Source organism: Harpia harpyja, chromosome 6 (assembly GCF_026419915.1).
Source record: "Harpia harpyja isolate bHarHar1 chromosome 6, bHarHar1 primary haplotype, whole genome shotgun sequence".
NCBI lineage: Eukaryota > Metazoa > Chordata > Aves > Accipitriformes > Accipitridae > Harpia > Harpia harpyja.
Window position 1 is genome coordinate 64,106,683 of NC_068945.1, and position 14,219 is coordinate 64,120,901.

A 14,219-nucleotide genomic window follows, 5' to 3' on the forward strand; every position below is an offset into this window, starting at 1 on the left:
ATATTGATCTTCTGTATCGTCAGAAAACTTGGGACAAAATATTTGAAGCTGGAAGTTTAAAGTTAGCCCTCTTGGCTGCAAACATAAGTAGAGTGCATGGAAAAGGGATGGAATGACTTGTTCTAAGTCAGCTCAGCTCCCCCAGTGTTAAGAGCAGCAGTGCTTCTGAAAATAAATTATTCTGAGCTTCAGTATAGAGCTAGTTAAGAAATGTTTCTTGTAAAAGAAGGGAACTTCTGAGTCCCTTTTGTTTTGCATTGGTTCGTGTGTATTTCTGCGTATGCAGCCTGAAATACTTGTATTTTTCTGCCATGTTTCATTACATTTAATAACATACTGAGTGTATATGTAATTTCATTTCCATCAGAAGGACACAGCAGGGTGGTGAGTCTATGAGCATAAATATTAGACAGCTTGCAATTATTGTGGTATATGTGTTTTGAAGCTCTGATTCACTGGGGCTTTGTAGTTAGCCTTGAATTATTGGGGGGAAATAGTGTCTCAGTTCTCTGTCCCATATTGTATTCATGCTGTCTCAGACAAAATGTCAGCATAAAAACTGTATTTATTGAGTCAATGTTAAATTGCAAATCTAGTGCCTTTTTATAATCATACAGTAATACTCCTCTATTAGGCTCCTGTTTATACTCCTGATGATATCCTGACCTCTGCTGGTTTGAGGTTTATCTCTCTTCTGTCAGCAGTGTTTGAATCTTTACAATTTTCAAGATTACCATTCATAGGATAATTAACGTGTCATCTTAATGTAGGCTAAGACTAAAAGCTTTCTGTGCAATATCTTTTGAAGTCACTTACTTGGCAGAACTATTTATGCTTTCCTTTTGCCTTACTTGCAAATTTTAAAAAACATTCCTAAGTCATGTTTTCTTTTCATTTGCAACTTACGTAAAGGGTTGTGTATCCTTGTGAATTTTGAATCTCTATTCTTCATATACATTCTAGTGTAAAGTTTAAGCTGGGTTTTCTGTGTGTGTATTTATGTGTATGTGTGTAATACTTTTAGAATAGGCATTATTACTGTGAATGCAGAGTAATTTTGAGGCTTCATTACCTTGCTGGGCATTTGGTGACTTAAATGCATTGGATCATTGTCCTACATTATGAACTAGTTAACCTTCAGATGAATCATCCAGCCCATCTGAGATAAAACTAGGGGAGGAAAGATCATCTAGAGGGGAAAAGTAGGCAGAGAACTGACCTCAGGAAATCTGGAGTCTGTGTCTTGACTGTTTTTGAAGTGCTATGAAATGTTTTGTAAGTCATTTTCAGTTTGTTTGGTTTTTGTCTTTGGTTTACTTGTTTATAAATTCTCCAGGGAGCAGTGCAGCCAGTTCTGGTTTTGTCTGAGGCTTCTGCTAAAGTATTGCTTTAAGCCTCAGCTCTAGTACACTTGCTCTACAGGAAGGTAGAGTGCTGCACAAAAGATGGATGCTTGCCAACTTAACTTCATCCTTTTTTGCTTTCCATAGTGTATTATTTACTGACATGAGAGTAAGAAACCTTCTCTGCTTCAGTTAGGGATTCTGTTATTCCCAATAGGAAAAATGCTTCAAAGTGTAAAATGTACTCAGAAGACAGATAAAAGGATTTTTTTTCTTTTTTTTCTTGGTGACAACTACATGGAACTTGCCTGAAAGAGCAGCAGCAGCATCCCTCTACTCTGCAATGAGCTGCGTCAGATCTATCCATGTTTTCAGTGTTGCACCTGTTAGACATGAAAGTGAACATAATTCAGACTGGGAAAAAAATAGCTAAAAGTTTTCAACAACTGAACACAGAAATAACTGCTATTTTGACTACAGTAGCATCACTTGAGAACTGGGATAAATTGACATAGAAGACATAAAAGCTTGAACAAACATACAATTGAAGTGAGCTTCTGGCTCAAAAGACCAAAAATCTTGAAAGTAGATCAAACATACAAACAAAAAGACTGTGGGAGCAGATAGGGTTTTATTTTTCTTACCAATTATCTGAACAACCTGTTGAGGGCAGAGACCTTTCCTGACGTGATAGCAGTGTTATTCCTGCAATCTAAAGTATGCCTAGAGAACATCTGCTTTAAGAGATGTTAAAAATGGTTATTTCTTAAAGGGGTTGCGAGTGTGGAGAGGAATCGGAAACAGTGTTGTGAAACCTATGAAATCTGGGAAGCAGTAGTTTTTCTAAAGTTCCCCTCTAACCTAACTCTTTAAGAAGAGTGTTTTAAATAATTTAAAAAAAAAAAGCAAGTGGTTGAGGTATTACCAAATACAGCGTGGAACCTGAACAAGAATGTGCGCAGTTGATTGCAACATGAATATTTAGATAAGTTAAGGTTGAAAGAATAGAGGCACACTTTTCCCCATAACTTTCTTATACTTAAATATAAGGCTTATGTCAGTTGGATTCAAATAGAAAAAACGTAAAAAACCCCAAACCAACTTATTTCCAGGATACTTCATGGACTGAATCATGGTTGGGGTGCACCTAAACAGTCATCAAGTTGTACTTCTGGAAGTGCAAGGGTTTGGGCTCCTGGATTAAAGTCCTTTGCCCATTTTGTTGCATTGATAGCCAAGAAGGAATGCACAAATTCTGATGAGTAAAAGCTAGAAGTAAAATTAGAATTCTGTTGAGACAATAAGTAATAATTTTCTTTTATATTTTTCCCCAACATTTCAGATGCAAGTTGACTTAATGAATACTTAATGAAAGTATTAATAAGTTTTCAGTATCCTGCAGAGCTTTGAAATTAAACTCTTACATTGTTACCAGATTGTATCACTAACCATATGAAACGGAATATCCTTCCTGTCTTTATTAAGCCCTGAATATGAAGTTGGAGGGAGAGAGGCTGTCCTTTACAAAAAACCCTTAATATTTGTTTATATTCATCTTTGAAGAGAAAGCAAGAGCCACACATACATTTTTCTGCTTTAGCTTTTCCAGTGTTGGTCCACAGCTCCAAAGCATTATGAAAGAGTTGAAATAGTGTCCTTAAAAAATAAAAAAAAATACAGTTAATAGTTAACTTTGTAGTACAATCAGAGACACCTCACCTACTTTACAGCATGCAAAACTGGGCTGTAAAAATACGTACTAAAAATCTTCTTATCATTGGAGCCAACAAAATACAGATTTTTGGCTGTGAAGAGCCCAAGTGCCTTGAAATTCCAGGGACTAAAATAGCTAATTCCAAGTGCTTGTTTGGTTCCCAAATTCAAGAAGATGATGGCAACTGTAGCAAGGTTTTCATAGGCAGAATGGTAATCTTTAAGGTAGTAGGGTTGTCCCATGCTTTTAAAGCTGTATATAATATAAATAATGTATGGAATTCACATACTTATGTTACATGTTGTACTACTTAGTATAACTATTTATTTTAAGAAGGTGGGGTTTGTTTTGTTTTGAATTCCCATTTTATCACCTTGTTCCTGAGATACTCCTGTCAGTAATATAATGTAAACAAGTAGATCTCAGAAGAAATCCTTGATGTTAAGTTTTAGAGCCATGTACGTAGAAATGTACCAAGCCAAGGATCAGAATTATAGCAAGGCTTTCTAAGCTTTTAATGTCCAGAATTAGACCTTATTCCCACTTCTGCTGCTGCGCTGTCATTCTTTCTTGCACTTGTTTTTGTTCATGTACTTTGTGCCTTTTTAACTTTGTGTCTTTTAAGAAGGGATGGTTTGTGTGATCACTGGGAAACAGTAGCTAATTATGTTTGGGAAAGTCTGGGTAAAGATCATTTCAGAGTGAAATAGCTTTTAAGAAGCTTGCAGCAGAAATTATTTGCCTGAAAATTTACTGAATATAAAAACAAATTGAAGTTTTTTGTACTTGCCAAAAATGTGTAGAGAAGAAACCTTTATAAATCTGGTACTTAAACTCCTCTTACAAAATACAATTCTTTACATGGTGCTGAAAATAAGGGTTTCTACTTGGATTTTGGTTGGCTGGTTTTCTGGATGTTTTAGGTGAACTGATGTTACTCTGTTGCTGTTCTTAGATGACTGGATAAAAAGTTGCTGATGCTGTGTTAAACTTTTTTTCAGTGTTTTTAGAAAAGCATAAATAATTTTAAATGTATTCATTTTGAAAAGATTAAAAAATTCTAATTTCTTTTCAGCAAAAGCACCTTGAAATTGAAAGAACTACAAAATGGCTTAAGATGCTGAAAAGCTGGGAAAAATACAAGAATAGTGAAAAGGTAAAGTTATGCGTGCTTTCTTCATTAGCTGTCACTTTTGAATGAATGTATAACCTTAAATTAGATTGTTTCTGTTTATGAGATCTGGGGAAAATAAAAAACAAACAACACACACTGAAAGAAAAAGGCTTTTTATTCTTCCAAAATGCAATAATACATAATAACCCAATAATAATAATAACCCAAGAAAACTGGTGGTCAAATGCAAGGAATTTCTAAGGGCAATATTGCGTAGGCTCTCTAACATATTCGTAGTAATAAGTGTGTGCTGTACTGCTTTGCACTGTGGGATTGGAACTAGGATCACACAGCATACTGTGTTCACATCTGCAAAATAATCTGTGGAGTGGATGAAGCATCAGAGCTGCTTGTCTTGTCTTGCAGAGAGCTAGAAGTTGTGTTTGATTTAGGCTTTGAGAATGCTAGGAGGAAAAAAAGAAAAATCTTTATAATCTTGAAAAGAGGGGACACCTTTAAATGGGTATAGCTGAATTCTTCAGGAATTATAAATCCCCTTTCAAGGGTTATGATTTTTAACTTTACCTTTTTTATTCCTTTGTATGCTGGATATTGTATTAATTAATATTTAAATTTAAAGTTACTCTTCTGAGTTACTGGTGGTGTCTTATTAAGATCTGTGAGGGTTTTTTTACTCTTAATCTTCTTCTCTTCCATGGTCATGTCTTCCCTGTTCCTCCCCCCCCCCCCCCCCCCCCCCTTTTTTTTTTTTTTCCTTTATTTTTTTGCAGCCCAGGTTTACTGAAGGGCCTAGGATAACTTACTGTTATGGACAAGTGAAAACCACCTTGAGTAACTGTCCAGGGAAACTGATTAGTCATCACATGGGGCATATAGTTTGATGCTTAAACTATCACACTTGCCAGCACAGATATCTTAGGATATCCCAGTATACCTGGTTGCTTTGTTAAAAGGATAGTTGCACTGAGTAAGTGAGAAGGTAAAAAGTACAGGAAGCCATTCAGTGCCCTGTCCCCCTTGGGCTAAGTCTGGTTTTTCTGTGAATAATATGCAATGCAGCATTCATAATCTTCAAGAGAAGTGAATTTTTTGATAGTATGAACGGGATCTACTTTTGACTAGAATACTTTATAACTTGGTGGGCTTTTTTTATTTTGGAATCAGTAGAGAAGAACTGAAATCTGCTGGCAGCTGCTTAACAGTGCCCAGTAGTGCTACAACATTTCTTGACTTAAAAAAAAAAAAAAAAAGTAAAATCATTTTCTATGTGAAGCTGCAGGTGAGTTTTAAGGTAGTGAATTGCCCATTAATAATCTTTAAATTGCTTTTGGGATTTTTAGTTACAGAATTATTTTTATCCTACTCAGAAAACAAATAATGTTCTGAAGGTAATGACAGAAAGGGGGTTATGTTAGGTATACCATTAAGTGCTAAGTGCTTTTACTTGCTTTGAAAGCTAGGTAGGGAAGTTCATGTGAATAGTTTATTTGCTGGAATTGTAGTCTTGGTCATCTTAAAATTATGGAAGAATTTCAGCTGGGAAAAAACTTTCTGGAGAGGCTATATTCCCAACACTATTCTGAGGAGGTTTTCATAACTGTTTTTGTGGCCGTTTAGTGGATAATGCACAGAGTATGAGGTTCCCAAATTCAAATTCCCTCTTCCCCTCAATAGGGCTTAAAACTTGCATTTTCTGTTGGGGATTCTGTTGGTATTTTCTGATGCTGCTGATCCACCTGTATTTTGCTGAGGACTAGAGGACAACTGTTATGGATCCTAGGTTACTGCCTGGATGGCTGGCTTGCAGCGTTGGCTTACTCCTTGATTAGCCTTTTGTTTTAGTAAATTATTCTGTGCAAAGTGGAAAACTTTAAAGGGAGAGATTGAGACCAGTATGCTTGTTAGCCTGATGAGCAGGGAACTGAGATACTACAATTCAAGTAGAGGGAGAAATTTACTCAGCATGTCCCCCACTCATCATGTCGGCTTACTACCTTTATTTTTGAGACTAGAAGCTATGTCTTGCACTTAGCTTTTGTTAAAAATACCAAAGCCAGTGGTTGATGTTTTTCAGGGTATAACTAAGAAGCTAGCAAATTCATTTTCTTAAAATATGAAGTGAATGCATGAAAAAGTAATAATTTGTTTCCCAAGTTTTTCTTACACTCCTACTTTCTGTCCTGTCATCTTCTCTGGAAGGAGAAGCTAGAGGTCATAACACTGGTGGCTTTGTTTCTTTACTGTGGTGATTGGGTAATTTGAAGATCAAGTATGTTCCCAAGTCAAAGGGATGATCAAAAAACCTGTGTTACAGTTACATTGTTTGCAAAGAGAATGATAAATACGACCTTTCAGGTAACACAATAGCTACATGTTGTCTAAGCAGCATCGCTTTTCCTTTTCAGCCATTTGTAACATCAGTCCATGATACACTGACTTAACTGAATAATCTTTTATTCACCAAGCATGCAGAAGGTATAGCAGATCAGCTGAGCAGAAAGAGTTTCAGTTCATGTAACAAATTACAGGCTGAACTATAAATAGTGGCAGGAATAATTCAATATGTTCATAAAGGGGATGAACTTTGCTTGAGGCTAGGAAAAATTCTCACCGATTGTTGAACTCCGGTGGAGCACAAGAAACTTTAAAAAGAAGGGTGTTTTCCTTTTCTTTCTCACATCTTATGTGGTAAGTGAACCAGAACATACAGAATAAAGAATCAGCTTCCTCTTCCTCCTCCCAAGCATGCAGTGGAAAGTCAGACATTATTTGTCACTGCTCCTTATGGAAAGCCTGGTGGTGTTCTCAGGGTTGTACAAAACTCACAAATAAAGACAGTTTTTTATCTGAAAGTGTGTTGGAAGAATGCACCAGCTTTCCATGCTCACCTTCTTGAAGCATGGGAGCAATAGTTGCAAGAACAATTCCTGACTCTTGCTTTCTGTCTTCACTTGATTGGTTAAAGTCGTTAACACTGGAGGAACAAATTGCTAAAGAAAATTAACAGCTTGTATCTTAAAAGACTCACTTCACCTGACACTTGCATGGTTTCTGTGCAGTCAGGCTGCTCCTGAAATCAGCGTTGTTTAGAAACAGCACTGAAGGGAACATTGCAGCAACAACAACAGTAATAATGTTGTGGGGTTGTAGATTATAATTGTAGTGATGGCTTGGTTTTGGACAATGGCGTACCTGAGAGATGCTTTTGTTCTTAAAAAGAGACCAAGGGAGAGTCAGAGAAGGTGATGGTCCCAGGGATAGAGCAGGTATGTACAAAGTACAGGACTTTAGACAGCCTGTTTGTAATGAGCCTTCATAATATACAGCTGGGAGAGTTTTGGCTTGAAGAAAACTGTTCATACTGTACACATACTGTAAATGAATCCATGTATTTGATTACATTATCCAAAACTGTCATATGCTTGACTGCAAAATACGGTTCTCATTTAATACTCTTGCAGAGCTGCCTATAGGCTGCTGCTTTATTTTTTTTCCATCATAACTTCACAAGGAGAATTAATGAGAAAACATTAACACGCTGCTGTGTGTGTGCGTGCGTGCGAGATGCTTCAATTTACATCTTCCCCTGATCTTTATTGCAGAAGAATATACCGAGAGACATGGGATGGGGGCTCTGGGAACTTCACACTGTTTTCCCATTAGAACTTCTGTGCTTAACCTAATAAAAAAAAAGGGCAGGGGAGGAGAACGGGAATGGAGGCCAGCAATGTGTGACCATGAGGAACTGGAAAGAGATGGAAGAGTTGTCAGATTGAAACCAGAAATGTGCCAGTCTCTACCGTATTTGAGTAATGATTTAGAGGTAATGAGGATGACATAGTAAAATGAACCCACGTACAACTCCATAACCATATAGAATCATAGAATTGCAGAACAGTTTGGGTTGGAAGGGACCTTAAAGATCATCTAGTCCCAACCCCCCTGCCATGGGCAGGGACACCTTCCACTAGACCAGGTTGCTCAAAGCCCCATCCAACCTGACCCTGAACACTTCCAGGAATAGGGCATCTACAGCTTCTCTGGGCAACCTGTTGCAGAGTCTCACTACCCTCACAGTGAAGAATTTCTTCCTAATATCTAATCTAAATCTGCCTTCTTTCAGTTTAAAAATATTACCCCTTGTCCTATCACTACACGTCCTTGTCAAAAAGTCCCTCTCCAGCTTTCTTGTAGTCCCTCTTTAGGTACTGGCAGGCTGCTATAAGGTTTCCCCGGAACTTTGTCTTCTCCAGGCTGAACAACCCCAATGCTCTCAGTCTGTCTTCATCGGAGAGGTGCTCCAGCCCTCTGGTCATCTTTGTGGCCCTCCTCTGGACCAGCTCCAGCAGGTCCATGTCCTTCTTATGTTGGGGGCCCCAGACCAGGTGGGGTCTCATGAGAGCAGAGTAGAGGGGGACAATCACCTCCCTTGACCTGCTGGTTACGCTGCTTTTGATGCAGCCCAGGATACAGTTGGCTTTCTGTGCTGCAAGTGCACGTTGCTGGGTTGTGTTGACCTTCTTGTCAACCAACACCCCCGAGTCCTTCTTGTCAGGGCTGCTCTCAATACCTTCTCTGCCCAGCCTGCATTTGTGCTTGGGATTGCCCCAACCCATGTGCAGGACCTTGCACTTGGCCTTGTTGAACTTCTTGAGGTTCGCGTAGTCCCACCTCTCAAGCCTGTCAGGGTCCCTCTGGATGGCATCCCTTCCCTCCAGTGTGTCGACCGCAGCACACAGCTTGGTGTCGTCGGCAAACTTACAGAGGGTGCACTTGATCCCACTGTCCATGTTGCCAACAAAGATGTTAAACAGCGCTGGTCCCATTACTGACCCCTGAGGAACGCCAGCGTCAGTGGTCTCCACTCAGACATCGAGCCATTGACCACAACTCTGAGTGTGACCATCCAGCCAATTCTTTACCCACAGAGTGGTCCGTCCATCAAATCCATGTCTCTTCAATTTAGAGACAAGGATGTTGTGTAGGACAGTGTCAAATGCTTTGCACAAGTCCAGGTAGATGATGTCCTTTGCTCTTCCCTTACAATGTAACTCCTTTGTAGAAGGCCACCAAATTTGTCAGGCACAATTTGCTCTTAGTGAAGGCATGTTGGCTGTCACCAATCACCTCCTTATTTCCCATGTGCCTTAGCATAGTTTCCAGGAGGATCTGCTCCACAGTCTTGCCAGGCACTGAGGTGAGACTGACTGTCCTGTAGTTCCCTGGGTCTTCCTTTTTTGCCTTTTTAAAAATGGGAGTTATGTTTCCCCTTCTCCAGTCTGTGGGAACTTCCCTGACTTCTCAAATATGATGGCTAGTGGCTTAGCCACTTCATTCACCAGTTCCTTCAGGACCCGCAGATACATCTCATCAGGTCCCATGAACTTGTGCACCTCCAGGTTCCTTAGATGGTCTCAAACCTGATCTCCTCCTACAGTGGGTGGTTCTTCGTTCTCCCATTCTGCCATCGGCTTCTGTGACTTGGGTGGTGTGGCTGGAGCACTTGCCGGTGAAGGCTGAGGCAAAAAAGTTGTGGAGTACCTCAGCCTTCTCCATGTCCTGGGAAACCAGGTCTCCTGTTTCCTTCCAGAGAGGGCCCACATTTTCCCTAGTCTTCCTTTTATCACCAATGTACCTATAGAAGCTTTTCTTGTTGCCCTTGATGTCCCTGGCCAGATTTAATTCTATCAGGGTTTTGGCTTTCCTAACCTGATCCCTGGCTGCTCAGACAATTTCTCTGTATTCCTTCCAGGCTACCTGTCCTTGCTTCCACCCTCTGTAGGCTTCCTTTTTGTGTTTGAGTTTGTCTAGGAGCAACTTGTTCACCCATGTAGGCCTCCTGGCGTTTGCCTGACTTCCTCTTTGTGTATAAAACTCCTTGATTCCTATACAATTATTTAGGCATCTTTTCAGTGGAGTCATCATGATTCTTACAGACACCAGTCTCTGGAGTGTGTAACTACCCTTGTGTCTTTGTGTGATTGGTATTTGTCAAAACAAAGCTTTCATCTCCCCATCAGTCATTTCTTATGCAGGGAGTGTCGTAGAGCAGCAAAGTTTGTGTTGCAATGTGGTCTTTCTCTAGCTTATGCTTTTATTTTCTATTTGTATTCTACTGCTTAGTAATCCAGTGTACAATCAACCACCACAGACAGTAAATCCTTCCTGGCTTAGTATGATCATAACTTTCAGGAAAGATTAAATAAAACTGTTATATGTTATATTCCCATTTGAGCTTTTCCACCAAAGTATTTCTGTCTTTCACTATCTACCTTCATCTATCTGTGATTGAAGTTACCTAAATTGAGAGAGAAAGGAAGAAGAGAAACAATCAGGGTAGCAGGCAATTTCCAGCTGTTCTGGCATTTACACAGAATATAATAATCAAGTCTCCACTTAGTTTGGAGTCTGAACACAGAGCCTTAATGAAGAACCCTCTTCACATTCCTGAGATTTTTTGAATGAGATTGAGCAACTCTTGTATTTGCACTTTCTCTTCATTTTATTCAACCCACAGAAGTTGAAGAACCTCTAAAGGCAGCGGTCTTTATAAATATACTTTCTTTTCATTATAAATATACTTTCTTGTGAGACTTCAGATTTTAATTCTTATGCTTCTCATCACTGAATCTTTTTGAGGTGGCAGAGTTCCTCTGCTGCTTGTGCAATTCTTCCTGACATAACTGAGAAAGTTTTATTTTCAAGAAAACTAGTTTTATATCTTGTAGCAGCAAGAATGCCAGTTCCTGCTCTTCAGACCAGTGCTGTGTGATAGTGGCCTCGTTTCTTGTCCAGGAACTAGTTGGGTTTATGAGCTGGAGAGATTGGGGCAGTGGAAGGAAGGGGGGAGGTTGGCTGCTTTCCAGGTTTTTTGCGTGGAGGCCACATTGAATATTGGATGTTACGGACTTCAATATTTGAGATGATAGCTAATTTGGAATATTCCAAATTTGAGAGATTTTTTTTTTTTTTTCTCCTTGCTTTGTAAGCTTTTTAATTCATTCTATGTATTCTCTTGTTTCACAATGGAAAGGTCCAATTTACAGGACCAATTTCTTTTTGCATGAGAAGCTCCTTTTGAATTCCCAGGTGGTAGGGCCTCATCTAGTGTCCACTTGTCCTATCTACTTCAGGTTCAACAATATTAGTAATAATTACAAGAGTTTATGATAACTATCCTTAGCTGATGATCATCTTAGATGTGATACAGAACTTAATTTTTATTTAAGTTGCGTTTATATAATTATATCTACTGAGGATGACTTCCTTTTTTCTATGTGTTACGCTGATGGAAACATCCCAGATTCTGTAATTCTTTGAATGATGCATGTTTGCATACAATAATTATCTGAATTCTGATTTTATATACTTGTATTTTGTTTTGAGCTATTATCTTAAGAAAGCCTTAATTTTAAAGAATTTGTTGATGATTGACTCATTTCATCTCCCCAGAAGTAGAAGAAAAAATAAAGTAACTTGCTGAATTTTCTACTTTTTATTTTAATTATTGATTCAGAGGGAACAGAAGATTAGATTAGGGTTTTGCAAGTATACAGACCTAACCCAGCATTTCTCAACATATTTTCAACCTTATATTACATAAGGAAATAAAAGAGAGCTGAGGGCAGTGGTATGGTAACTTATTGTAAAGATATTCAGTTAGCTAATAATCAGTTTGCTCATTTATATTTTCTTTAACTGTTTGGTGACTGAATGATTATCAGAAGTGAGTTTTGCTGTGAAATATGTGTGGGTTCCCCCTGCCGCGCCCCTGTCCCCTGAGATGCAGTGCAGCTGTGTCATTTTCCACAAAATTGCAGAATCACACAGGATCACAGAAAGGTTGAGGTTGGAAGGGACCTCTGGAGGTCATCTGGTCCAACCCCTCTGCTCAAGCAGGGCCACTCACAGCTGGTCGGCCAGGACCATGTCCAGACAGCTTCTGAGTATCTGCAAGGATGGAGACTCCACCACCTCCCTGGGTAACCTGTGCCAGTGCTCGGTCACCCCGACGGTGACAAAGTGTTTCCCGATGTTCAGAGGGAACCTCCAGTGTTTCAGTGTGTGCCCATTGCCTCTGGTCCTGTCGGTGGGCACCACTGAAAAGAGCCTGGCTGTCTTCTCCTCTTGGCACCCTCCCTTCAGGTACTTAAGTCCATTGATGGGATCCCCCTGGGCCTTCTCTTCTCCAGGCTGAACAGTCCCAGCTCTCTCAGCTCTTCCTCATGTGTGAGGTGCTCTAGTCCCTTCATCATCTTCATGGCCCTTCATTGGACTCTCTTCAGTATGTCTGTCTTGTACTGGAGAGCCCAGAACTGGACACAGTACTCCAGGTGTGGCCTCAGCCAGTGCTGAGTAGAGGGGACCTGCTGGCAATACTTTATCTAACGTAGCCCAGGATACCGTTAGTCGTCTTTGCTTCAAGGGTACAATTGCTGGCTCCTCTCCAACTCGGTGTCCACCAGGACCCCCAGGTCCTTTTCTGCCAAGCTGCTTTCCAGCCGGGTGGCCCCCAGCACGTGCTGGTGCCTGGGGTTCTTCCTCCCCAGGTGCAGGGCTTTGCACCTCTCCTTGTTGAACTCCATGATATTCCTGTTGGCCCATTTCTTCAGCCTGTTGAGGTCCCTCTGGGTGGCAGCATGACCCTCTCAGGCATCAGCCACTCCTCTGTTTTCCATTGTATATAAAATTTTTCATGCTTGTTTCCACATCATCGTCTGTGTAATGGAGCATGTGCCATGAAAGGCTCTGTTCTTCAGTTACATTTCTCTCTCATATACAGGGCAGACAGTGAAGGTCTTTAGTCTGTTCTGCTGAGTCTGTAGGCAGGATCTTGTAATGAATTGGGATGACTGAGAGGTTTTTTCTATGCCTAAATTAAAGAATAGTTGAAACAGCAGAGTCAGCTGGATACAGATCTAAAATGGTTTGCAAGGAGCTCTGAATGTTATTTGGGTTTATTCTGTCAGGTAGTGCAATAATTCTGATCTTAGCTACTGAAAATGTTTGCTTTCCTTCTGTTTTGTTTGGCATGACTATAGCAGGCTGATGAAACTAGACTCTCTGTCCTTTCCACTCTTTGTAAAGTTGTATTTGCCAACTCATTTTCCAAACTTTTCTTTTAAAAGCACTTCCACAATTCTCTATCTCAGTTTTTACTTACTACTTCAAGGGCTCTTCTAGTGTTTAGCTGTTTCAGTCTGGGAAGTGCGGAAGATGGGAAAACTGTAAATGCCATAGACTTCTCTGAAACTGGTGGTTGTTCTCCTTCAGTTTTATGTCCTGAAAAAAAACAAAACAGCCCTACACTTTGTATGGTTTGGATTTGTTTTAATTCTGTTTCAATAAGAAACGATTATTACAAAGGCTTATTTCTGGCCTTTGATGTCCACCTGACCTTCTCTGAAAATATTCATTTAGAACAACAGTAGTCTTGAGAATTTATTCTTCAACCAATTCTCTTCATTAATAATCTTGTGGTTGTCGGAGACATTTGAAAACGAGTTACAAAATGAATAATTAACTGGCAAAAATGTTTGTTGTCAAGTTACACTGTTGCTGTACCATGGGTCTGAGGAACACAGCTACATGTCACTGGGGACATATCACACTGCATTTTTTTTTTTCCCTTTTTTTCTTTCAAGTTCCCAGAAAAGATTTCGCAAATTTGGCTCATTCTGCTTTTCAGTAGACAGGCTAATAATCTCTTCTCAGGATGACTCCACTGCAATTGGTGTTGCTTGGCTTTCAAAAGACTGAATTATCCTCTCTCTCGCAAGCAGTTATCCTTGTGTCCGGGTTGTCGCACACTGAAATTCTCTGTGTGAGCTGAAGTCTGGATATACATCTATAGAGAAGGATGCTTTATAGCACTGTACGTTGGTCTTTATCTTCACAGAAGAAACTGTACTGACACAACTGTGCTCACACTAAAAGTGTTGCTGCTTTAGCATTCTTAATAATATTAAAGCAGCAATGTTTTCTTTAAAAAGCACATTTTATTTGTGGACAGTGTCCAGGATTGCTG

The 14,219-nt window shown here is 39.7% G+C and overlaps 1 protein-coding gene across 4 annotated transcripts in view; it reads left to right on the plus strand.

Annotated features, from left to right (window-relative positions):
• Window positions 1-14,219, plus strand: part of USP6NL (USP6 N-terminal like) — a 130,786-nt gene that overhangs the window by 80,469 nt on the left and 36,098 nt on the right. For all 4 annotated transcript variants that reach the window (XM_052789924.1, XM_052789925.1, XM_052789926.1 and 1 more), the window contains one exon: window positions 4,133-4,213. In XM_052789924.1, the coding sequence (XP_052645884.1) occupies window positions 4,133-4,213 (81 nt within the window). The remainder of the gene's footprint in view (window positions 1-4,132; window positions 4,214-14,219) is intronic.